Consider the following 27,095-nt stretch of genomic DNA (forward strand, 5'->3'; position numbering starts at 1 on the left):
ATTTTTCTCAGTTCGTTGTAGTGTTGTACGTCACCGCATTCTTGACTGTCGGAATTTTGTGTGACCGTGTATATACAACACAAGTTTGAGCCAAAACTCCATAGGAAAAAAATCCATGGTTTTCTTGTCGGAATTTTCGATCGTGTGTATGTGGCATAAGATATATTAGTTTTAAATCCCACAGCTGAAAAACATATTTTTACCCGTTAAAGTATTACCAAATACAAAACATTGATTAGAACACCTGTCTTGTTTTTTTGCTGTCTGTACCCCCACCATCTCACTCTCTCTATTTGTCCTGTTTAGTAGTAAAAGGTTAAGAAAATCCAAATATTTGAGTCTACACCAGAACTGTAGAGGGAAAATATTCCAATGGGGACACTAGTTCTGGTGGCAACCAGGGATTCTTTAACTTTGGAGGGATTCCCTTTTACTTCCTGTTTTGGCTATTGGACAGGAAGTGAAGGGAATCCTCCTCCATGTGATAGAGATTGCAAAAACCAACCAGGGTTATAACCTTCCCTACTATATCCAAAATAAAAAAAATAAAATTAAAGCCTACTATACCTTCTGAAAGTGATGACTTTGGTTATCATTAGCTTGTGCTTAGTAGAAACAAAATACAAGTCTAGTAAGCCAAAGATACAAGATAAAACAGCATATGTGAAAACTGTCCATTAAAGTCCCTGATTCTGATGATTTGTCAGTGCAATTGCACTTGAATTTCAATACTGAACAAGTGTATTTAAAATTGTCTCCTAGCATGCAGGTTAGATTTGGTTCCTATATTTTTTTATTACATTTTTATTCATTGTTGTTTAACATTTAAAAAGTAAAAAAGTGTTTACATTTTAAATTTGGTATAATCAAAAAGCAAAGGCTTATTATATAATAAGGTGCAATGATGCAAAGTGCAAACATAGCAAAAAAAAATGTTTTTCTTGAGAAATCACTTTCAGTAATGCTTGTTAATTGCAAAGCTGAGCACTTTATACTGAGGATGCAAAATGTTGCTATCTCTGCTGCTTTCTCCCTTGAGTGAGACGGCTCATATCCAGATGTGCATACACAATCCCATCCTATAAAAACAAAAACAAAATGTTGGCATACCTGGGGGAAACAACTGCAGCATAATAAAGAAGGGCGTAAATCATGTAATGTGCAAAAGCCATCACTGTTTGTTACTACGCAGCTCTAAAGACACTTTAACATTTTTGACTAAAATGGAGAAACAAGATTTTGTCAGGTTCAGAAAAGTACCGTTGTACAAAAAACCTGACAGAGGGTCCAGCCTCTGTCTGCTTAAACCCTTCACGACCGCTGCATGCTAATTTACACTGGCAGAATGGCACATGCAGGCAAATGGGCGTACCTGTACGTCACTTTGAATTTGCCCTCTTGCGGGTGCGCGCGCGCCATGGTAGCCCGCGGGCATTGCAAACTCGCTGTTCACTGGTGGCCCATGATCGTGACACAGAGGCAGAACGGGGAGATGCCTATGTAAACAAGGCATTTCCCTGTTCTGCCTAGCAACATGACAGGGATCTACTGCTCCCTGTCATCAGGAGCAGTGATCTATGTCATGTTGTAGTGAGACCATCCTCCTTACAGTTAGAACACATCCCTAGGACACACTTAACCCCTTGATCACCCCCTAGTGTTTAACCCCTTCCCGGCCAGTGTCATTTATACAGTAATCAGTGGCTATTTGTAGCTCTGATAGCTGTATGGATGACAATGGTCCCAAAATAGTGTCAAAAGTGTCCGATGTGTCTGCCAAAATGTCACAGTCCCGATAAAAATTGCCGCCATTATTAGTTAAAAAATAAAGATATTTATTATAGAAAAAAGTAAAAATATTGCTGTTTTTTCAAAATTGTCGCTCTTTTCTGGTTTATAGCGCAAAAAATAAAAACTGCAGAGGTAATCAAATACCACCAAAAGAAAGCTCTATTTGTGAAAAAAAGGATGTTAATTTTGTTTGGGTACAATGTCGCACGACCGCGCAATTGTCAGCTAAAATGACGCAGTGCCGAATCGCAAAAAATGCTCTGGTCAGGAAGGGGGTAAATCCTTCCGGGGCTGAAGTGGTTAACAAATGTGCTTTTATTGTTTAACCCCCACTGGAAATATTACCAGCACACGTTTTTTTCTGATAAGAAGCACATGAAGAGTTTAGGTTTGGACCTCTGTTTATACTGTATAAGATATCACTGGTTCTAGCATTTTAATATAAAAATATGATGTCAACTGGTCAAGTATTTGCAAATGCATTGACAAGCAAATAATATTTTACCGAATCTCTGTCTTGGTGCGTGACGTCTTGAGCTTTTTTATCTAAAATAAAATCATATTTTGTTTATTTTTCAACAAGAAAAAGTATGGAAATAGGAGACCAACTAATGTCATCAAGAATACTGTCTCCATAAACCACTGTTTCCATAACTATAGGAAGAGATTAAGACAGAAAATAACTTTAAATGTGGTATTACAGATTTGTATATTTTTGTAAAAATGTGTGTTGTATATACTGTATATAGTTTAATTCATATCATGGATAAAAACAGCAAAATATACTCATGAAAAAACAGAGATCAGGGACCTTATAACACTTGGTACATAGACAATAGACCATTGTACTGTCATATGAGCACCAAATGATACATAAACATGCATCAACATGTTTTATGACATTCTGCTTCTTCAGTGCCAGAATTTTGAATATACTGTAAATGTAAGTGTTCCTACATGTTGATATGTAAACCAATGTTTAACTCCAATAAAGGCATCAAAAACACTGCTCCCTTTACAGAGCTCTGTTCCTCATACCAGGCTAGAGGATATGATTTATGCGGCTTCTGGGCCCCAATTAGGCCTGCCGCTCTTGTTCTTCTGAGGGGATACCCCATCACACAGTCTTTTGTATCAGCCTTTGCTGTTGTCTTTAAGGGAACAGAATATTTAATGCAACATATAGTCATGAAACCAATGTTTAACATATTCTGTATCTATCTACATTAAAAGGTATGGGCATTGATTTTGACATGTAATTTTTAGTGTTCATATGAGATTACAAATGTCTATTTTCTATGTTGCAAGTGTTGTAAATATTCTGATCTAAGGCTATTAATCAGTGTATTTTGCATGTCTTAGGCCCTGTACACACGATCAGTCCAAACTGATGAAAACGGACTGAAGTTCAGTTTCATCAGTCCAAACCTACCGTGTGTATGGCCCATCAGACTTTTGTCCTTCAGACCAAAGTTTTAAAACTTGCTTTAAAATCGGACTGATGGACTGATGACCGATCAGTCAAAACCGATGGTTAGTACGCAAAAGCATCGGTTCAAAACCCGTGCATGCTCAGAATCAAGTCGACGCATGCTTGGAAGCATTGAACTTTTTTTTTAGCACGTCGTGTTTTTCATCACCGCGTTGGACTCGATCGGATTTTGAACTGATGGTGTGTAGGCACATCAGACCATCAGTCCATCAGACCATCAGTCTTCAGCCTTCAGTCCGTTTTCATCAGTTTGGACTGATCGTGTGTACAAGGCCTTATACATTTTTTAATAATTTGTATATTTTTGCATACATTCGTGTTGGATATATAGGGGATACTTGAAAAATTTGAATACTGTGCAAAAGTTCATTTATTTCACTAATGCAACTTAAAAGGTGAAACTAATATAATAGATAGACTTATTACATGCAAAGCAAGATAGTTCAAGCCATGATTTGTGATGATTATTTCTTACAGTTAATGAAAACCCTAAATCCACTGTGAAAAGGTGCAATATTCTAGGCTCAAAGTGTCCCACTCTAATCAGCTAATTAAGCCATAACACCTGCAAAGGGTTCCTGAGCCTTTAAATGGTCTCTCGGTCTGGTTTAGTAGGAATCCCAATCACGGCAAAGACTGCTGACCTGACAGTTGTGCAGAAAACCATCATTGGCACCCTCCATAAGGAGGGAAAGCCTCAAAGGGTAATTGCAATAGAAGTTGGAATTTCCCAAAGTGCTGTATCAAAGCACATTAATAGAAAGTTATGTGGAAGGGAAAAGCGTGGAGGGAAAAGGTGCACAAGCAGCAGGGATGACCGCAGCCTGGGGAGGATTGTCAGGAAAAGGCCATTCAAAAGTGTTGGCGACTTTCACAAGGAGTGGACTGAGGCTGGAGTCAGTGCATAAGAGCCACCACACACAGACGGATCCTGGACATATTCAAATATTGTATTCCTCTTGTCAAGCCACTCCTGAACAACAAACAATGTCAGAAGCGTCTTACCTGGGCTAAAGAAAAACACACCTGGTCTGTTACTCAGTGGTCCAAAGTCCTCTTTTCTGATGAGAGCAAATTTTGCATCTCATTTGGAAACTAAGGGCCAAATCCTCAGCCAGGCGGCGTAACTTAACTTTCAGCAGTTAAGTTACACTGACTTAAAGTTTTTACCTAAGTGCCTGATCCTCAAAGCACTTATGTAAAAATTTCAAGCCGTGTAAGTTAAGTGCCGCCGTCGTAAGGCGTTCCTCCTCTCCGGGGGGCGTTTACAATTTAAATGAGGCGCGCTCCCGCGCCGGCCGTACTGCGCATGCGTGTGACGTCATTTTCCCGACGTGCATCGCGCGAACGTAATTGACGCCGGGCGGCTTTGTGGATTGCGACGGGACACTAAAGTTGCGACGGGTGAAAAAAAAACGCGCCGGGAAAACAAATAATTATAAAAAAAAATGACAGCGTCGCTCGGCATGCATTCCTGAGGGAGAACTCCATGCCAATTTTCAATGAAAAAAAACGGCATGGGTTCCCCCCCCAGGAGCATACCAGGCCCGTAGGTCTGTTATGGGTTGTAAGGAGACCCCCCCTCCGCCGAAAAATTGACGTAGGGGGTCCCCCTACAATCCATACCAGACCCGTATCCAAAGCACGCTACCCGGCCAGCCAGGAAGGGAGTGGGGACGAGCGAGCGCCCCCCCCCTCCTGAGCCGTGCCAGGCCGCATGCCCTCAACATGGGGGGGTTGGGTGCTCTGGGGCAGGGGGGCGCACTGCGGGCCCCCCCACCCCAGAGCACCCTGTCCCCATGTTGATGAGGACAGGACCTCTTCCCGACAACCCTTGCCATTGGTTGTCCGGGTCTGCGGGCGGAGGCTTATCGGAATCTGGGAGTCCCCTTTAATAAGGGGGCCCCCAGATACCGGCCCCCCACCCTAAGTGAATGGATATGGGGTACATCGTACCCCTATCCATTCACCTGTAGGCAAAAAGTAAAAGTTAATAAACACACAACACAAGGCTTTTTAAAATAATTTATTATTCTGCTCCGGAGGCCCCCCCTGTCTTCGTTATTAGCTCAATTACCAGGGGGGGCTTCTTCTTCCACTCTCCGGGGGTCTTCTTCCACTCTCCGGGGGGGGTTTCTTCTTCCGCTCTCCGGGGGGGGGCTTCTCCGGACTCCGGGGGGCTTCTTCCATCTTCTCCCCTCTTCCGCTCTTGACTCGGCGAACCCCGGTTCTTCTGCAGCTCTCCGGTGCCTTCTTCTTCAGCGCTGGCTGCCTGCTATCTGTGTGTGTTAGCTCAATTTCTAACAGGCAGCCGGCGCGGTCTTCTGTGACGTCATCTTCTCTTCTGTTCTTCTCCCCTCTTCCGATGTTGCCTCGTCGCCTGTTGTCGCTGTAATGATGGAAGCGCGCCTTGCATCACATTTATATAGGCATCACCGTCCCATCATGCTCCGGTAGGTACCCACGTGGTGGGTGCACGTGGGTAGGCACCCACCACGTGGGTACCTGCCGGAGCATGATGGGACGGTGATGCCTATATAAATGTGATGCAAGGCGCGCTTCCATCATTACAGCGACAACAGGCGACGAGGCAACATCGGAAGAACAGAAGAGAAGATGACGTCACAGAAGACCGCGCCGGCTGCCTGTTAGAAATCGAGCTAACACACACAGATAGCAGGCAGCCAGCGCTGAAGAAGAAGGCACCGGAGAGCTGCAGAAGAACCGGGGTTCGCCGAGTCAAGAGCGGAAGAGGGGAGAAGATGGAAGAAGCCCCCCGGAGTCCGGAGAAGCCCCCCCCCGGAGAGCGGAAGAAGAAACCCCCCCCGGAGAGTGGAAGAAGACCCCCGGAGAGTGGAAGAAGAAGCCCCCCCTGGTAATTGAGCTAATAACGAAGACAGGGGGGCCTCCGGAGCAGAATAATAAATTATTTTAAAAAGCCTTGTGTTGTGTGTTTATTAACTTTTACTTTTTGCCTACAGGTGAATGGATAGGGGTACGATGTACCCCATATCCATTCACTTAGGGTGGGGGGCCGGTATCTGGGGGCCCCCTTATTAAAGGGGACTCCCAGATTCCGATAAGCCTCCGCCCGCAGACCCCGACAACCAATGGCAAGGGTTGTCGGGACGAGGTCCTGTCCTCATCAACATGGGGACAGGGTGCTCTGGGGTGGGGGGGCCCGCAGTGCGCCCCCCTGCCCCAGAGCACCCAACCCCCCCATGTTGAGGGCATGCGGCCTGGCACGGCTCAGGAGGGGGGGGGCGCTCGCTCGTCCCCACTCCATTCCTGGCTGGCCGGGTAGCGTGCTTTGGATACGGGTCTGGTATGGATTGTAGGGGGACCCCCTACGTCAATTTTTCGGCGGAGGGGGGTCTCCTTACAACCCATAACAGACCTAAGGGCCTGGTATGCTCCTGGGGGGGAACCCATGCCGGTTTGGAATTTACAAATTGCCGTGGAGTTCTCCCTCGGGAATGCATACCAAATGCCGTCGCTTGAATGGGCCTTTACAAGGTGTGACTAACTTTACACTTTGTAAAAGCAGCCCTAGTTTTACACCAGGCAAACTAACACTTACGGCGGAAAAACTAGGCACAAAAGCTTTGAGGATCGCCCTAAGTGCTAATTTGCATACTAACAGAGGCATTTCGACTCGAAATGCCCCCAGTGGCGGATGCGGTACTGCATCCTAAGATCCGGCAGTGTAAGTCCCTTACAGATGTCGGATCTTCTGCCTAACTTAGGAAAACTGCTTCTGAGGATCAGTTCCAAAGTTAGAACCAGAGATACGACGGCTTACGCCGGAGTATCTCTTCTGTGGATTTGGCCCTAAGGACCCAGAGTATGGAGAAAGAATGGAGAGGCACACACTGCAAGATGCTTGAAGTCCAGTGGGAAGTTTCCGGGGAGCCGTATCATCTGCTGGTGTTGGTCCACTGTGCTTTATTAAGTCCAGGGTCAACACAGATGTCTACCAGGAGATTTTGGAGCACTTCATGCTTCCTCTTGCAGGCAAGTTCTATGGGGATGCTGACTTTATATTCCAGCAGGACTTGGCACCTCCCCCACACTGCCAAAAGCACCAAAACCTGGTTCAATGACCGTGGGATTACTGTGCTTTATTGGCCAGCAAACTCGCCTGACCTGAGCCCCATAGAGAATCTATGGGGCATTGCCAAGAGAAAGATGGGAGACATGAGACCGAACAATGCAGAAGAGCCGAAGGCCGCTATTGAAGCATCCTGGTCTTCCATAACACCTCAGCAGTGCCACAGGCTGATAGATTCCATGCCACCCCACATTGAGGCAGTAATTGCTGCATAAGGGGCCCAAACCAAGTACTGAGTACATATGCATGCTTCTACTTTTCAGAGGTCCGATATTGTTCTATGTACAATCCTTGTTTTATTGATTGCATGTAATATTCTATTTTTCTGAGATTGTGGATTTGGGGTTTTCATGAGATGTAAGCCATAATCATCACAATTATGACAAACCACGGCTTGAACTATCTTGCTTTGCATGTAATGAGTCTATCTTATATATTAGGTTCACGTTTTAAGTTGCATTAGTGAAATAAATGAAGTTTTGTACGATATTCAAATTTTTTGAGTATCACCTGTATATCATTCCTAATGCCAAATCTGCAAAGTTTTCGACAAAAGTGCATTGTTTGCAAAGCCAGCTAATTCAAGCAATCTGCTCACAACCCCTGGTGGTAAATGTGAAACTCTTCTCTGCTGGAAAACTTTATCCCAATATCAACTAAACAGGGTTTTATAATATTTGATAAAATCCTTGAAATGTGTTAAACTATCCTAAACATAATTGTTTTTTCTTCTGCAAAGTTCAAGTTTTTTTAACTATATAATATTTGAAAAGAATATATTTTAAAATAGTATTTAAATACATCTACTGTAAATGAGTCAGTCCATCAGTCCAAATAATTTAGGATTGTTGGGTGGACTGACACATTAACATAAACACTGTATTGTATAAAACAGAGCACTTTCTGATGCAATTGTTTACTAATTACAATCTACTCATAGAAGTTCAAGCACAAGTGGATTTTCTGGCTATTCGTGTTAGATTTACTCACAAGACCCCCTATGTAGATGACTAAAAGCTTCAAATGACACACCTATCCTATGAAGTATCCTAATAAAGAATTATAGCACTTCCAAATTAGTCCCAGCTTAGAGTGACCCAAACAGATATGCAGCCAATTTGTTTATCTCTGTTCTCCAAAAACTGTGACCTTACCACTCGTTATCCTCTAAAAGAAACATTGTCTAATGTGAGCTTTTGAACCTTTTTTTTGTGAAATTCAGGACCCAAGTGATACTTTACCTATTTGCTTGTATTGCCAAAAGAGATGAACTGTGAGAACCAAAAGCAGAAGAAGACCTCCACAAAGAACAAAGCCCAGGTAACTTTTACATGATGTGGTAAAATCTTCTTTGGATCCATCTACAAAATAGTCACAAATATGTCAAAATTGTATTTTATAGCGTTGCAAATAAGGTTTTCCTAAACTTTTTACCTTTTGATCTTTTTTTTTAGCAAATCATGTTTCCTTCCTGCACATATAGTTGTTGAACTCATTCCAAGTTGCATTGCTTCATATAACAGCAAATATTGCTCTTTCTGGTGTCCCAGCCCATGGGGTCTTCGGCTTACTCGGCCTATGCTTGCATTACCTCACTGGCCTCTGGACAAGGATCCCCAAGCACTCCAGACTCTCCCACTCCTGAGACAACAAAACTCCTCCTGGACTCTCTAGTTGCCTCAGCTCTCTCAGCATAGCTCCCAACTGTCCCTGATTTCGAGGGACTGTCCCTGATTTGGAACAAAGTCCCTCTGCCCCTCTTTCCTATTCCTTTGTCCCTCATTTTGGTCTGATCTATATAGTTATATATAAAATGCACTATTTATCTTTCAAAAAGTGTTTCACAGTGGTTAAAATTTCATCTTATTTCTAAATTACTGCATTTGTAAATTTCAAAAGCCAGTTTAAAGGAATAATAGTGGTAAAAAAAACACTTGTGGGTTTAACTAATAATTTTTTGTGTAATTCTCCTTTAAGGGTGCATGGCAGGGGTATGTCTACATACTTTTGCTAATAGGTGTCCTTCATTCCCATCTCAAAAAGTTTGGAGGTATGCTCTCAGTCCTCTGCTGTCTCGCTTAGCTGTCCCAACTCTCCCAGTCCTATATGTAAGGAAGTCCCTCCAACATAAAGTCTTGTCTCTCCAGTAGGTCACCTCTCCTGGCTGGAGCACACCTTTAGTCTCACTGGAGCCAAAAATGCTCTCTAAATGACAGAAACTCCCCCGAGCTCTCATCAAGCTTTTATTATAAGGGCTGTGTACTCCTGGACGCACACATTGCTGCTCTTCAACAAAATCTAGATGCTACGTTGCAGATTTCTTCCCTCCCAAGACACCTAGAAATCTACAAAGCCCAATCTGGGAATATCAAATTCCATAGAAAGCTGTTAAAACACTTTTCTGCACTCAAAATCGATGCTCAGGGGTCCCGCAAACACATTGTGAACCATGTGTCCTTTTTTTTTTACCATTTCTACAGTGGCAAGACCTCACAATGTCACAGTGTTTAGACTTGACTAGCCAGATTTATGCTTGTTCCCGGTCATGTGTTACTGGGTAGTGCAACCAGCCACCAGCCCCTACAAATGTTATTTCTGTTTCTGGAGTTTCATAACTCACTTGAAACCACTAGTAATGAGATCCCTGCATGTAAAGTCCCAGCAGGGTACAGCAGGGCTGGTGCTAGAGGGACATTTGCCTCTGAGAGCAGTGCAGATATTACACGTTGGACTGGTGGCCTCCCTTTGTCTTTTCCATAGATAGCTCATGGACTTTTTTTAACCTAATAGTGAATTATCCTAATTGATTTAAATTATTTAATTATATTCAGTTTTACATATAACTGGGAATGTATACTCGACAATCGTATATTGTTACCTCTTTCTTTTATTATCCAGTGTATCGTGATAGAAGAAGAACTGGCCCACACTTCACAGGTCACAAGATCTCCAAAGTTCCAGGTGTCTCTGGGGAGTGTAAGATGGTTCTGAAATGCCCTTGTGCCACCAGGTTCCTCCACAGAGGCCATGCTACCCTTGTAATGTGTTCCAGAGACAGTCCAGGTGATGGAAATAGTATAAAGAGGAGTACTGACTACACAAGCCAGCTGCATGGTAGCATTCAAAAGAGAAGATTGGTGGGAAGCCAGGAGATGAATGGAGCTGTTCATTGTGGAATTGTCTGTAAATAAATAATTGTATGCACTATGTAATGCCTAATCTATACAAAACACAAACAGAATCCTATTGGACAGTCTATTCTTGAACACTTAGCTACACTATTCTAGATAATGTATGTCATATAATGTACTGTATGTAATGTATTATCTGAGTGAGATTAGGTTCAGAATGACATTGTTTCTATCTGCTATTACTGGAATCTGGCCAAAAAACTGCATATGCATTTGGTGTACAATATTCCAGTAATACAAAATACCCATTGTTGCTACTAAGGTAAATTGCAACATAACATTTTAAGTGTAAATTGGTTGGCCTGATCCTAATGATGTAATGATTTTCTCTGCCCTAGACAACATGTAGTACAGTCATTGATAACAGGCTACAGCCCGTTAAAGCAAAAAAACAGCAAAAGTTTGTTAAAGTGGATCTAAAGCAAATTGTTAAATTCTAACGAAAGATTTAATAATGTAATTTTGAAATAGTTTTTTTAAATTCTGCAGATTTTATTAAAATAATACCTAATCCTGCTATGGGGGTTCTTTCTTAGCTAGCCACTTCCTGATATTGGGTGACAACCGTTCCTTAATCGTACTCCTGTGTTGTCACTCTTTATTGAGCTTTTGGTGTAGACTACAAGTAGCCATGCTGACACGCATTGCACAGGCATGGTCTATCATTGTATTTTCCAGGAAGGCGGTTAAGAGCAATGATGTGCAGGTAGTAAAACAGCAGCACTAACATGCAAAATACAGGATTAAGAAATGATAAAAATAGTATTTATTTTTAATTAAAATTTGCTAGGGAAGTTGCACATTGCAAAATAATTTTTCAAGAGCATACAGGCCTTGGTAACATTTCATCTTTCAAAGAATACCCAAATATATGCAAGGAAAAAAATAATTTTTTCTTGCATATAATAGGATGATGGAAGTCAGAACAGCCTTCTCTCATTCACTAAGCTCTGGGAGAAATTTCCCTTGCAAAGTTAACAGGCTGTTTGCTTTTACTAAATCAACCCCAGTGCCTTAACAAACTAAATGCCATCCAGATAAGTAGAATTGTAGAGCAAAAACACCAATTAGGAATGAATAACCATCAGCAACCGAGTCCCTCTAGAAACATAATTTAGAAAGATTTACTTGAAACAAGGAGAGGTTGTGGGACTTTAATTGAAGCTTGATGGATGAATGTTGAATATATCAATATATATACAGTATAGGCTTGGTCAAACCTCAGTCATTAAAGTCATACCGACAATTTTCTTTTATATCAAAAATTTATTCTTACAAAAAATATAGAAAAAGTACAAAATAAATAATAAACAATAAATAATGAATATTTAGTGCATATTAAAAACATTCAGACTAGAGTATATAAATATTAATGCATCTTATTCACATTTTTGTATATAAATATTTGGCTATTTAATTTTCCATGCCGAATTTTGATACTATCACTATTTATTTTTTAATATTTTCAATCTTATTTTTATGTTTATGTATTTTTTCACATGTTTTCACTAACATATTTTTATATTTTTACATATATTTTTATATATTTTTAGTGGCCTTTTTTTTCTCTTGATCACTAGAGAATAATCACAAAAGTTTCTCACTTAAGATGATTCATTTTCCCCATCTAATACAATTTTGTATTTAACCGGTATAGCTCAATGTGTTTTTTACACATTGGACCTATACCGCTATTCACTTATTTCACCACAAGATGGCCATTAAGCTTGTGTTATGCAAAAACCTTCCCTGGTTTTGCTTTTGTTTATGCGTTCCAGCATGGCCTCCATGGGCGGTCACTTAGCCCGTGACTCAGATCGAGGCTTGGTTTTAGCCTATTTATATGTGTAGTGTCAGCACGTCGCCCGTGCCCCAGATGACGTCAACTTTTGACGAAACGTGCGTCGGGAAGGTAGCGTGCTGACGCAAGACGTTTCTTCGTTCCGTGTGGACGGGCGTTTGTTAGAGCCGGCCGGCTTCTATCCATTTCTGCTTTTAAATCTGTAAGTGTATTACTTTTTATATTAAACCTCTGAACTTACATACTTCACCATGTGGGCATTATCATTTTTTCTATGCACCCACTGACCTTAACATACCGGAGGACCCGTAAGATATATCACCGCGTGGGATTTTAAAGGCCCTGGCTAGGGGTTTAGCCACATGCTTATACTGCCTTACGTTCTGGTAAGCCTCTCAAATATAGGGTGTTTTGGTGGTGGTGGTCCCTTGAGTCACGAATACCTTATATGTGCTGATCCTGCTGTACTTCACCATTAAGTTCCTTCTTTTTGTGTGTGACACGCCGTGATCTTGTGGCTCTTGGTGCGGGAAGCTTCAACATCCATCCCCTTGTCATCCCCCTGCGAGGATCATCAAAAGGCCCTGGCTGGGGTTTGCAGCCGCAAGCTTGTCATTGCTTGCCATCCGGTAAGCCTCCACCTTTCTATTTAGTGGTGTCGGTCATCACATATGTTTTCAACAATTTATTCAACACTGAAGAACTTGCTTGCAATGATTTTTGATTGACACAAAGACTCTTTTGTCAGTTATTTGTTTATTCCTCTTTAAACTAGGGGTCTTTGCAAATTTATATTATTTCCATCAATTTTTTTGTTATCAATTGTTTGTTTAGTTTAATTTTTATTAATAGCGCAACATTTTTTCTGTTCCTTACGTGATTTGTGTTTGTATGACACTGCCGTGTTGCAGCTAAGTTAGTTATTTTAAGTGTGTAAGCGCGGTATTTTCTCTTTTTGTCATAAGTTGTTTACATACAATCATTACTGCAGCTTTAGTTGAGTATAGTGGGGTTATTCCATTCATCCATCCGTCATGGATATTTTTTCATATAGAGCTTCGAGGAAGGTAGATACTTCCGGAGTTTTTGAGTCATATAAGGAAGATGAAGGTGACTTCAATGGCATCTTCACCAGACTTAAAAATCTCACCGTATCTGAGACTCATACTCAATGGGACATAGCTTATCTAGAGACCTACGTTAAACAAAGTATGGTACCTAGAAGTCTGAGGTGGGAAGTCCCCCCTCAGAAGGGGGATGTAGAACTTACCGATTGGTATAAATACTTTAATGATGCAGGGGTAAAGTTCCTCCAGTTTTTGATTGGGAGGAAACTCCACAAACTGACAAAACTTGACGACAAAATCAAATTAATTGAAGAGAAACTTAAACCTCTCCGTGATACCCCTGAATTTAAAGAAAAATCCCAAACACTATCCAACTATTTAGAAAAAGAGGATAGAGACCAAAAGAATAAGAAAAAGAAAAAGTACAATAGGGACCTATTAGATTACCATGATCAAGTAGTTTTTGCCTGGCAAAGGAAAATCCTAGCCGAGAATGTAGCTGAGACTATGGAAACTAACCAACCTGAGACGCCTTTACTGGCACAACAGGCACTATTTCCCCATCCTCATGCTAATTTGTTTTCTCATACACGCCCTATTGATGGATCTCCCTTTAGAGTCCCTAAGGGGAACAAAGGGCATGTATCATCTCAACAGTATTCCCTTCCCCAAAGGACTGCTAAAGTTAATCAGAACTCTAAAAATGGGAGAGGTCGCAATTCCTCTAACCTTCAGAACTCCCAACCTCTTAGAGCTTCTCAACCGAGAACACAGGGTTATCCCGTTAATATGGGTGTCCCACCACCCTATATACCACCATATAGGGGTGTGCCTTTTCCATACCCTCCCCCTTATGGGTATGTTACTGGCCCCACTCATTTTGAACCACCTCCTGTGGCTAATAGGAATACTGATTATCAGTTAGACATCCAAAATAGATTTTATCCTCTCCGCGACAGAGATGGCCCCACTGATACTTATGCTAAGGAGACCACTCCTTATCATGGTAATCCGAGGGGGACTAATCCATCTTCTCAGTTACCTCCCCCTAATGGCCAATACCCATATGGGGGTCCTGGTTCTTACGGTCAAGATCCCCAGCAATGGGGTTTTCACAAACCCGGCCAGGGCGTCAAACGAGCCGGAGACCCCATAGAGGAGTCAGAGGGGGAAGAAGGTTACGACTTAAAGAGGCAAAGAGTCTAACACCTTCCGGTATTTTTAATCTTAGTACTGTAACCCTTAATAAAGCTGAACAAACAATTCTGGACAAGGGTTTGAAGTTTGTTTTACCACGCAAATTAAACAAATTCGAAACCTATATGGATACATATAAGTTTATACGTAAGCTCAACATCAAAAGGTATATGCTTTCCAATCCTATTGCCCAGACCCAGCCGATTGCCACAGACTTTAGACATACAGGTCTTTCTAATGCATCTTTGTACAACCCTCCCGGGGGCACGGCTCCATCAATTAAAGTCTTTAGGGACATTGTCCTTAGAGACTTGGATCGTCTCCCTATTAAAAAAACACAATCTAACCATACCCTTAAAACTGGCCTTGACTCTCTGTGTGACAACAAACAAATTGTCATTAGGCCCGCTGATAAGGGGGGAGGCATAGTGGTCCTCAATAGAACCGACTATTTAGCCGAGATGGACAGAATTTTGGGAGATAGAGACACCTATACTCCCTTAGCGTGTGACCCTAAAAATTCATACCTTAATCAGTTAACCAAACTTATTTCTAAAGGTTACAAGGACGGTATTCTTAATAAAAAAGAGAAACTGTACCTTGTACCCAAGGCTCCAAGAACACCAGTTATTTATTATTTACCGAAAATCCACAAACATCTTACCTGCCCCCCGGGACGTCCTATCGTAAGTGGGATAGATTCCCTCACTTCCCGGGTGGGCAGGTATATCGATTTTTTTCTACAACCTTTAGTTTCCAGGATGCCTTCTCATTTAAAGGACTCCCGACATGTTATTAATTTATTATCTAATCTCAAACCTTCTCCAAATATGTGGCTTGTCACAGCTGACGTTACGTCACTTTATACGGTGATTCCCCATGATCTAGGTCTATCAGCAGTAGAGTATTACCTTCGACGGGACTCTGGTCTTTTTGATGAACAAATATTTTTCATACTTGAGTTATTGCATTTTGCTGCGACTAGAAATTATTTCTGGTTTCAAAACCAGTTCTACCGGCAAGATAGGGGCGTGGCTATGGGGGCTAAATACGCCCCCAGCCTGGCCAATTTGTTTATGGCCATGTGGGAGGAGGATGTCGTCTATGTTTGCCGACAACCCCAGCTCAAGCTGTGGGCCAGGTACATCGACGACATCCTCCTCCTATGGGATGGCCCCCTTACAGAGCTTCAATCTTTTATGTCATTTCTCAACAACAACGAGAGAGGCATTCACCTCAATTTTGAGGCAAGTCAATCTAGCATCAATTTTCTAGATCTTACAATCTCAGTCCAGGGTGATGTTTTCTGTACGAGCACCTTCATTAAGGGCACAGATAGAAACTCCTACATCCCCACGGATAGTTGCCACCATGACTCTTGGCTGAAATCTGTGCCTAAAAGCCAGTTTTTGCGTATTAAACGCAATTGTTCCAATGAGTCAGATTTTTTGGTGCAATCCAATATCTTGATGAATAGATTTTTGGAAAAAGGTTATGACCAGGGTACCCTCACATCCACATTAAATGAGGTTAAAGGTATTAATAGGATTGATTTATTGAAGAATAAACCACGCGACAATAGTAGAATGCCCGTTGTTCCCTTTGTTACTACTTTTTCCACCCAGCATTTTAGTGTCAAAAAACTTTTAAAAAAACATTGGCACATCCTTAAAAATGACCCAATTCTGGGCCCTGTCTTGCCAGACAACCCACAGGTGATTTTTAAGGGGGGTTCGGCCTTGAGACACAAATTGGCCCCCAATGTTCTTGAGCCACCTGTCATTAAAACTACCTTTCTCAATTCATTCACTGGTTTCTACCAGTGTAGGAAATGCCGGGTGTGTTCCCTTAGTGGTTGTGAACATAGAAGAACACACCTCTTTGTCTCCACGGTCACAGGTGAACAACACACTATTAAACCTTTCATTACGTGTGCGACCGAAGGGGTGGTCTACTTACTCCAGTGCCCTTGTGGGCTCCAGTATGTGGGCAGAACCAAGAGAGCCCTCTCAGTGAGACTTAATGAACACGTTAGCAATATCTTAGCCGGTTATTTGAACCATTCGGTTTCAAAACATTACCGTTTGGTTCATAACAGGGACCCCTCAAAAACTATTTTCTTGGGGATTGATAGATATGCTCCCCATTGGCGTGGTAGTCCACTAGTGAGGAGCATCTCTAAATCCGAAATGCAGTGGATCCACAGGATTAAAAGTTATACCCCCTATGGACTCAATATAGAGGTTGATGTTAATGCCTTTATTGACAATTCCTAAACAGAATATTTTTATTGTTTTTATTGTTTATTCTGTTTGATTTATCCTGTCATTTGTGAACTCGATCTGAGTGACGGGGTGATCTACATGATGGCCTTTTGGGAGTTTTATTTTCTCCATCCCCTCCCCCCTCCCCTTCCTTTTTTTTCCCTACTTTATTTCATATAACATTTTATACACTTGACCAGAGATGGTTACGGTATTCACTGATGGTTCACATCAGTGTTTACCTTACAGTATAATTTGTATTCATTAAGATCCATTTTTTATTGGTATATTCTTCACAATACACCACTAGATCTATACCACATTGTATTATAATTCTTTATATATATTTACATTATATATAATTTTTTATATTTCATTTATATTTGTTATCTAATTTTTTCTTGGAGCTCGTGCACTCACAGCACAATTTTTATGTCTTTTATTATATTTAAGCACTACTTATTGCATCTAATTAATGCATCTTATTCACATTTTTGTATATAAATATTTGGCTATTTAATTTTCCATGCCGAATTTTGATACTATCACTATTTATTTTTTAATATTTTCAATCTTATTTTTATTTTTATGTATTTTTTCACATGTTTTCACTAACATATTTTTATATTTTTACATATATTTTTATATATTTTTAGTGGCCTTTTTTTTCTCTTGATCACTAGAGAATAATCACAAAAGTTTCTCACTTAAGATGATTCATTTTCCCCATCTAATACAATTTTGTATTTAACCGGTATAGCTCAATGTGTTTTTTACACATTGGACCTATACCGCTATTCACTTATTTCACCACAAGATGGCCATTAAGCTTGTGTTATGCAAAAACCTTCCCTGGTTTTGCTTTTGTTTATGCGTTCCAGCATGGCCTCCATGGGCGGTCACTTAGCCCGTGACTCAGATCGAGGCTTGGTTTTAGCCTATTTATATGTGTAGTGTCAGCACGTCGCCCGTGCCCCAGATGACGTCAACTTTTGACGAAACGTGCGTCGGGAAGGTAGCGTGCTGACGCAAGACGTTTCTTCGTTCCGTGTGGACGGGCGTTTGTTAGAGCCGGCCGGCTTCTATCCATTTCTGCTTTTAAATCTGTAAGTGTATTACTTTTTATATTAAACCTCTGAACTTACATACTTCACCATGTGGGCATTATCATTTTTTCTATGCACCCACTGACCTTAACATACCGGAGGACCCGTAAGATATATCACCGCGTGGGATTTTAAAGGCCCTGGCTAGGGGTTTAGCCACATGCTTATACTGCCTTACGTTCTGGTAAGCCTCTCAAATATAGGGTGTTTTGGTGGTGGTGGTCCCTTGAGTCACGAATACCTTATATGTGCTGGTCCTGCTGTACTTCACCATTAAGTTCCTTCTTTTTGTGTGTGACACGCCGTGATCTTGTGGCTCTTGGTGCGGGAAGCTTCAACATCCATCCCCTTGTCATCCCCCTGCGAGGATCATCAAAAGGCCCTGGCTGGGGTTTGCAGCCGCAAGCTTGTCATTGCTTGCCATCCGGTAAGCCTCCACCTTTCTATTTAGTGGTGTCGGTCATCACATATGTTTTCAACAATTTATTCAACACTGAAGAACTTGCTTGCAATGATTTTTGATTGACACAAAGACTCTTTTGTCAGTTATTTGTTTATTCCTCTTTAAACTAGGGGTCTTTGCAAATTTATATTATTTCCATCAATTTTTTTGTTATCAATTGTTTGTTTAGTTTAATTTTTATTAATAGCGCAACATTTTTTCTGTTCCTTACGTGATTTGTGTTTGTATGACACTGCCGTGTTGCAGCTAAGTTAGTTATTTTAAGTGTGTAAGCGCGGTATTTTCTCTTTTTGATATAAATGGTACTGCACATGCAAGATGATGCAGATGATCTTCATCACAACCCACGTGTGGGGGTTCTACTAGTTTTGCCCAAAAGGGCTTCGTCAGGAACCCGTGGAGGGTGATAGTCTACATGGATAAAAAGTATGCCGATGAGATAACATCATACATGAAAGCCAAATAAATAACGTGTACCAATATAGTCACAAAAAGAAAAAGGAGAAAAAAAAGGAGAAAAAAAAAGCCCATCAATTACAAGGCTGAAACCCGGAAGAAGAAGGGTGGACATACCAATTTCTGGGGATTATACCTGGAGCTTTGGTACAGTCGCGACTAAACAAACCTGTGTATGTAGTTCCAAAAACCTATAAACCTAAAACTAGATCCTTCCCTGTCCTGCAGGGCAACCCCAATATTTGGGCTTTTGTCCTGCAGGTCACTAAAGCCATAGAGGCAGCTAATTGGAAGACCGGTGCCACGCCTAATCTAAGCCGTAACTTGAGAACAGCCCTTAACACCATTCGCAACAATGACGACCTTGTCATCAAACCCCCTGACAAGGGTGGAAACATTATGGTAATGGACAGAGCCTGTTATGAAGACATGTGTCATACAATTCTCAATAATAGAGATTGGTATAGGCCGGTACCAGCGTCAATGATTAAACAAAGCATAAAACGTTATCGTCAAATTCTGAACTGTGCACAACGTCTGGGCATAATAGATGATACCACCTTACAATTTCTCAATGTCGAAAGCCCCACAACACAGACGTTTTACGCCTTACCCAAAATACATAAGGGAGTCCTACCTCCACCTGGTCGCCCTATTGTGTCTGGATGTGGCTCACTAACTGAAAATATAAGTCGGATAATTGACGAATACCTATACCCTCATGTTCAAAGTCTTTTTTCTCATGTCAAAGATACTATCGAATTATTGAAAATTGTTGACGGACTCACTATTCCACCCAACGCATGGTTGGTTGCAATAGATTTTGAGGCACTCTACAATTCCATCCCCCACGGGTTAGGCACGCAGGTAGTTAGAAGTTTCCTCAATGAGCGTGAAAAAAAAACCCATCGAAATACAACAACTTTATCATAGAGATGCTTGAATTTATCTTGATGAATAATATTTTTTTGTTCAAACGTTCCCACTACCTCCAGGTACAGGGAGTGGCTATGGGGGCGGGTTGTGCCCCCTCATACGCCAACCTGCACCTGGGGGGGTGGGAACGTGACCTCTTTAGTGAGGAATCCAGAAACACCTTGTCGGATAGCGTGCTAACATGGCACCGCTATATCGATGACATGTTTATGGTCTGGGCAGGTTCGAAGGAGGACCTGGTACTCTTTCTGGAAGGTCTACAAATCAATCACTATAACCTAAAATGTACATATAATTTTAGTCAAAAACGTATTACTTTTTTAGATGTAGAACTCTACATAGACAAAAAGGGTCTCCTATGCTCTACACTCTATAGGAAACCGACGGCAGGTAACAGTCTGTTGCATGCCACCAGTTTGCACCCTAAATCACTCATTAACAGCATACCTTACAGTCAATATTTGAGACTGAGGCGAAACTGTTCCCGTGAGGAAGACTATAGAAGAGAAGCAGCCCAGCTGTATGCCCGTCTCAAAGAAAGGGGCTACAGCAAGACGTGCTTACGTCGAGCTTTCAACAAAGCCAGTACTCTAGAAAGAAATGCCCTTATCTATAAATATAAAGCTGATCCTAAAACAAACACCACTAGAGTGATTTCCCGGTTTAACCGCCAACATGGTCTAATTTGTAACATATATAGTACATTTTGGCACCTTCTTACCTCTGATGACAAACATAATAAGTTTGTGAATCTGAGACCTGAGATTACCTTTAAACGGTCTCCATCAATCAGAGACAAAGCTGTCTCCAGTCATTACCCGGTACAAACGGTACCAAAACCTACTCAGACTGGCACATTTCCTTGCGGCAAATGCAATTTCTGCCGCTACATTTTGAAAGGGCAGAGTATTTCTCTCCCCAATGGGGAAACCCTATCACCCAAGTTTCGTGCAACCTGCCAAACGATAGGTATAATTTACTTAATGAAATGCAATTGTGGTGCATATTACGTAGGAAAAAAAAAACATAATTTCTTTTGTAGAATAAGGGACCATGTTTGAGCAGTTACTAAAAAAACTGATGGAAACTTCCATCAGCCGTCATATAGGCCTGTTTCACAATCATAACCATGCAATGCTTGGCTTTTATGCTTTAGCACACATTCCTCTAAATGAACGAGGAGGCGATGCTGACAAACACCTCCTACAGACCGAAGCGCAGTGGATCTATACGCCCTTTTGGGCGAAACTAGTAGAACCCCCACACGTGGGTTGTGATGAAGATCATCTGCATCATCTTGCATGTGCAGTACCATTTATATACTCTAGTCTGAATGGGCCAAATCCTCAAAATCCTAGCCTAACTTAATTTTTCCCATTTAAGTTACACTGGCGGGAAATTTCTACCTAAGTGCCCGATCCACAAAGCACTTACCTAGAAATTTCACGCAGTGTAACCTAAATTCTCCCGGCGCAAGGTGGTCCTGTTATCCAGGGGGCGATGACAATTTAAATGAGGCGCGCTCCCGCGCCGGCCGTACTGCGCATGCTCGTGACGTCATTTTCCCGACGGGCAGCGCACGAAATTACGTTACGCCAGGCTTTGTGGATTGCGACGGGACAATAAAGTTGCCTCGGGTAAAAAAAAAGTTACGCGCCGAAAAACAAAAATTCAAAATTTTTAAAAAATCGCGGCGATCGAAAAAAAGGTCTGTTTTTACAAGATGTAAACAGTTTACACCTTGTAAAAGCAGCCCTAATTTTACGTATGCAAACGTAAACTTATGCAGAAAAAACAAAGCTGAAAAGCTTTGTGGATCTCCGTAAGTCCTCATTTGCATACGCAAAGTGGCATTTCAATGCGAAATGCCCCCAGCGGCGGATGCGGTACTGCATCCTAAGATCTGACAGTGTAAGTGTCTTACAGATGTCAGATCTTCTGCCTATCTTTGGAAAACTGCTTCTGAGGATCAGTTCCAAAGATAGGCACAGGGATACGCAGGCTGAACAGCAGTTCCGCCTGCGTATCCCTTTTGAGGATTTGGCCCAATGTTTTTAATATGCACTAAATATTCATTATTTATTGTTTATTATTTATTTTGTACTTTTTCTATATATTTTGTAAGAATACATTTTTGATATAAAAGAAAATTGTCGGTATGACTTTAATGACTGAGGTTTGACCAAGCCTATATATATATTGATATATTCAACATTCATCCATCAAGCTTCAATTAAAGTCCCACAACCTCTCCTTGTTTCAAGGAAATCTTTCTAAATGCCATCCAGGTAACATTTAGATCTATTTAAAGATACTTAAAGTGGTTGTTAACCCATATAAGTAAGTCTTCTATAAAAATGAGGCTTGTAAATACCTGTTTAGAGCTATTTTCAGGCTAATCAAATGACTCGCTGTACAGTTCTGATGGATGGCTTCTGAATTAGGGGCCAAAATTTCCCTCTGTAATGTCAACTGTGGAGGTCACATGGACACTCAGCTCCTCCTGAAGTAGCCCTGAAAACCACCCGAGAGTCATGTGACCGGCCTGAAGATGGATCTAAACAAGTATTTACAAGCCTTGTTTTTATAAAAGAATAATACAGTGTGCTATGCCAGGCTCTAATAGAGGAGCTGGCAATGATCATTTAAAGTTTTATTTTTACTAATAGTGGCAGGGGGCGGAGACACAGACACTGAGCTGACAGGCAGGGAGGAGGGGGTTAGGGGGAGAGATGAGAGTAGAGCAGGGCTGCGGATGATTAAGGGGCGTACTCAGACATGATGTTCAATGATTTTCATTGTCAGCACAGAGAGGGGGACACAGAAAGTGGAGGGATCAGGGAGTGTTTTTTTTTTTTACAGTTTAGAGAGGGGCAGATTACACAGCACAAGCACTGTGCTGTTTATTCTGCTTTAAGGGACCAGGATATGTATTTTTTGGGGGAGTTTAAGCCCTGATAACAGCCAAAGTCAGTGGCTAAAACATTGGAGTAAAATACCTTTGTATTTAAACTGAGCTGTAAATTAGGTATTCATGTTACCTTGTCCTAAAAATAATATTTGTTTTATAAAACTAATGTCTCACCTCTTATGATTAGAGCTGTCCCATTACTAAATCTTAGCAGAGTCACATAATGATATGCACAAAAATAAACTCCGGAATCAATAATCTGTACATTATAAATCTCCAGGTTTGCCTTATAGGCAGAGTTTTTGCATCCATATTTATGAGCATCATTATCATTTTGACAGGCCTTCACTCGTTTAGGACTTTTTGCAGGTTTGGAGCTTGTTTTGTACCAGGAAATTAATGTTCCATCTTCTATTGTTGCATTAGACACACAGCTGATCACTGCGGTGGCACCAACATCAGCCATCACAATGTTCTGAGGATTATACAGAACCATCTGTGAGACGACCACTGGAAAAGAAGATGAATCAGAATTTAGCATGAAATATCTTCATGATATATGTAAATATATATTAGGTTTAGGTACCATTTTATGAAAAAGTTTAAGTTAAAATTTAGTAAGCTGCTATGTATTTAACCACTTCAATACCGCACACCGTCATATGATGTCCACAAAGGTGATCTCCTTTCCTGGGGTGACGTCCTGGACTTTGTGCAGTGATATCTGAATGATGCCTGCAGCTAGAGGAATCATTCAGATATCATTGTGTTCCGGCGGTGATCCTGAGCACCATAAGAATGATCATAGCAGCGGTTCCACCGCTTGATCGTTCTTATAGGCAGCGGGAGGGGACATTCCCCCCTCCCGCCGCCATCCGGTGCTTCTCTGGGCTCCCCCGTGCCATCGGGGGCCCGGAGAAAGGATCGCCCTGCGTCGGATAGGAAGCATAGAGATGACTGGTGCCCAGATGGTCACCAGTCATCTCTATGACCGTCGGAGGCCCGGGCGCGATGTGATGATGTCACGCCAGGGTACCCGTAAGTAAACAAAGCCACAATTGCGGCTAGTAAACATCAGATCTGTGAATTTTTTTCACGATCTTATGCTTTCCAGCCTGGAGGAGAGATATGGGGTCTTAAAGAGGACCTGTCATACACTATTCCTATTACAAGGGATGTTTACATTCCTTGAAATAGGAATAAGGCGATCCAAAAAAAAGTGTAAAAAATAAATAAATAAGTAAAATAATAAATAAATAATAATAAAAAAATTAAAACGCCCCTGTCCCTGGTAGCTCGGGCTCAGGAGCAAACGCACGTGTGAGTCCCGCCCACATATGTAAACATTGTTCAAACCACACATGTGAGGTATCGCCGTGTGCGTTAGAGCGTGTGCAACAATTCTAGCACTAGACCTCCTCTGTAACTCTAAACTTGTAACCTGTAAACAATTTCAAAGTGTCGCCTATGGAGATTTTTAAGTAACAAAGTTTGGCGCCATTCCATGAGTGTGCGCAATTTTAAAGCATGACATGTTAGGTATCTATTTACTCGGCGTAACATCATCTTTCATATTTTACAAAAAAATTGGGCTAACTTTACTGTTTTGTTATTTTTTAATTCATGAAACCATTTTTTTTCCAAAAAAAAGGCATTTGAAAAATTATTCCACAAATACCTTGCAAGATAAAAAGTTGCAATGACCACCATTTTATTCACTAGGGTGTCTGCTAAAAAAAAATATATAATGTTTGGGGGTTCTGAGTAGTTTTCTAGCAAAAGAATGATGATTTGTACATGTAGGAGAGAAATGCCAGAATAGGCCCGGTATGGAGGTGGGTATAAAAGCCCTGTATTGAAGTGGTTAAAGGGTATAACATTGATGGTGTAACTGTGATAAACATATAACATATTTAATAAAATGTATTAGAGAAAAAAAATCCTAAGTGACATACCTGGTGCTAAAATTCTACTGCTATATTTTATAAAACAAAATCTGTCAACATTTTAATGTTTCTACATTACATTTTATTCCATGGGGTAAAACAAAAGCACAAATTACAATTCATATTTATCTAAAAACAGACAAATGCCCATCAAGTTTACACTGTTCCCGTTGTAGATTATCTGCCCCTTATGTCTGATAAAGCTGTTGTTAGTAGAACAGTAATGCCGTGTACACACGATCGGTTCGTCTGATGAAAATGGTCTGATGGACCGTTTTCATCAGACGAACCGATTGTGTGGGCCCAATCGGTTTTTTATCCATCAGAGAAAAAACTAGGAACTTGTTTTAAAATTATCTGATGGTTAAAAAAACGATAAAAAAAAACGATCGTTCATCGGTTAAAAATCCACACATGCTCAGAATCAAGTCGACGCTTGCTTGGAAGCATTGAACTTCATTTTTCTCAGCACGTCGTTGTGTTTTACGTCACCGCGTTCTGACATGATCGTTTTTTTAACTGATGGTGTGTAGGTACGACTGATGAAATTCAGCTTCATTGGATATCTGATGAAAAAATCCATCAGACCATTTTCATCGGATGAACCGATCGTGTGTACAGGGCATAAATTTGAAGAACTCTCGGTAAAAGACTCCTGGACAGCAGCATAATCTCAGCAGTGTTCTAATATGTCCCTGCCTTTTCAATAACTAAAAAAAAAAAAAAATGGACCCATATTTAGGTCAAAAATATTTTGTGTTTGTTTAAACAAAGATTATCACACAGGTTATAACTTTTTAAAATATCACAAGTATCTGCCTCGGGATATGGTAATAATTCACAAGACATAACGTTTTTCAATGTAAATATTTATTTCATTTAAAACATACAGATTTCACACCTATATGATATCATTTTGTTTGTCAGTTGCACATTAAAAAAAAAAAATATTCTGGGAAAAAATAAAGATTCTGTTCAGATAACTCATACATCTTAGTGATTGGCTCCCATAAGGAATTGTTTACTGTTACGGATCTAATCAAAGGTTTTTCCTTGGAGAACTTAATTTTTGTTTTATGTTTTATACAATATAAGAATTCATAAATCATCTTCAATGGGTTTGTTCTAAAGGGGAATTTGTCAGTGCTACATGTTTTTGACCATCCTTTAACTGTTTTATTTTCAAATTTTAGTGCAATCTACCTTATTAAAAAAAAAGGCCCTTTGGGAACAAAAAATGTGATTAATTATTTTGGCACCATGCCACTAGTAAACATAATTCATTGTAGTACAACCTTTCCCCTTTCTCTGTCTATTGTTCAATAGGTTCACTACCATTCGCTAGGACTGATTTGACATTAGGTTCCAAGAAATGGCAAACGTAGAAATGGTGATAAAATTTCAGTATCTGTTTTGAACGTCCTTTTCCCCTAAAAGTTTTTATGATTTCCACTACAAAATAAACTATAAGAAAAAAATTGTGGCTTAAATGTTCATAAAGTGAAAGATTGGTGAATGTCACCTTACATTCACCAATCTTTAACTGCAGGTTAATCAATTTTTAAATGCATACACATGGATAATACCCCTACAATGTTTAGTAAATGTCACAGTCACTATTTTATAAATATATGCCTAGTGTTTGAGAGGTATATAAAAAAAAGTTGTGTAGATAGAATCTACCCTTAAAACGCACTTAAAAAGCAAAAACAGTTTTGATATGATCTATATTTATGAAGTTAAATAAAAAATTGCGGTTTATGGAGTTACAGTTTTATTTTACTTATGTAATCCAGATTCCGTTTTTATTTATTATGAATTTGTTGATATAAGCATATTGTATAATATGTATTTCTTTTGACCATGTGTTCATTAGACATAGTTGATAATAATTCTAATATGCATTAACATTACTAAAAATTCATAATTTATTTAAAAGATAAGTTACAATTTTCAGTGCTTGTAGTATTTCAATATTTTCATGAAAAAGTATTTAAAAAGTATTGTATAAAGAACTCTACAATATCTATACAGAAACTAAAGCATGATTTTAACCAGAGATCAAACTTCCATGTTATATGTTGCCTTTTTTTTTTTACATTTCAAATATATATATATATATATATATATATATATATATATATTTTTTTTTTTTTTTTTATCCAAATTTTAACAAAACTATATCAATGTTAGAAGTACAAATAATTTGAAAACTAAAATGTTTGTATATTTATGTTTGTTTTTTTGTTATAAATAACTACGGTAATTTTAATGTAGGCAAAACCATATTCTGAGAAATCGAAGTTACTTACCTTCAGAGAATAGGAGAAAATTTAAAAGCCTCATGTTTGTTTGCTGCTGGT

At 40.3% G+C, this 27,095-nt stretch overlaps 1 protein-coding gene across 2 annotated transcripts; it reads right to left on the reverse strand.

Annotated features, from left to right (window-relative positions):
* Nucleotides 1-609: 609 nt before the first annotated feature.
* On the reverse strand, nucleotides 610-27,095 carry LOC120920567. 2 transcript variants are annotated; one of them, XM_040332712.1, is made up of 6 exons: nucleotides 27,045-27,095; nucleotides 22,961-23,296; nucleotides 10,273-10,575; nucleotides 8,636-8,755; nucleotides 2,297-2,337; nucleotides 610-1,079 (listed from the first exon to the last, which is right to left on the reverse strand). In XM_040332712.1, exons 1-6 carry the CDS (start codon nucleotides 27,076-27,078, stop codon nucleotides 1,014-1,016), a joined length of 900 nt encoding a protein of 299 aa, XP_040188646.1. In that variant the 5' UTR covers nucleotides 27,079-27,095; the 3' UTR covers nucleotides 610-1,013. The 2 variants fall into 2 exon arrangements, with proteins under 2 accessions (XP_040188646.1, XP_040188647.1); XM_040332713.1 differs by lacking the exon at nucleotides 10,273-10,575.

The sequence above is a fragment of the Rana temporaria genome, chromosome 13, assembly GCF_905171775.1.
Source record: "Rana temporaria chromosome 13, aRanTem1.1, whole genome shotgun sequence".
Taxonomy (NCBI): Eukaryota; Metazoa; Chordata; class Amphibia; order Anura; family Ranidae; genus Rana; species Rana temporaria.

Bases quoted from the DNA above. Each gene is read 5' to 3' on its own strand.
- LOC120920567 (XM_040332712.1), bottom strand. From the start codon at position 27,078: ATGAGGCTTTTAAATTTTCTCCTATTCTCTGAAG. The intron at 23,297-27,044 runs GTAAGTAACTTC...CTTCTTTTCCAG, and splicing joins TTTTCTCCTATTCTCTGAAG to TGGTCGTCTCACAGATGGTT. The intron at 10,576-22,960 runs GTGAGACATTAG...ATTTATTTACAG, and splicing joins GACAGCTCTAATCATAAGAG to ACAATTCCACAATGAACAGC.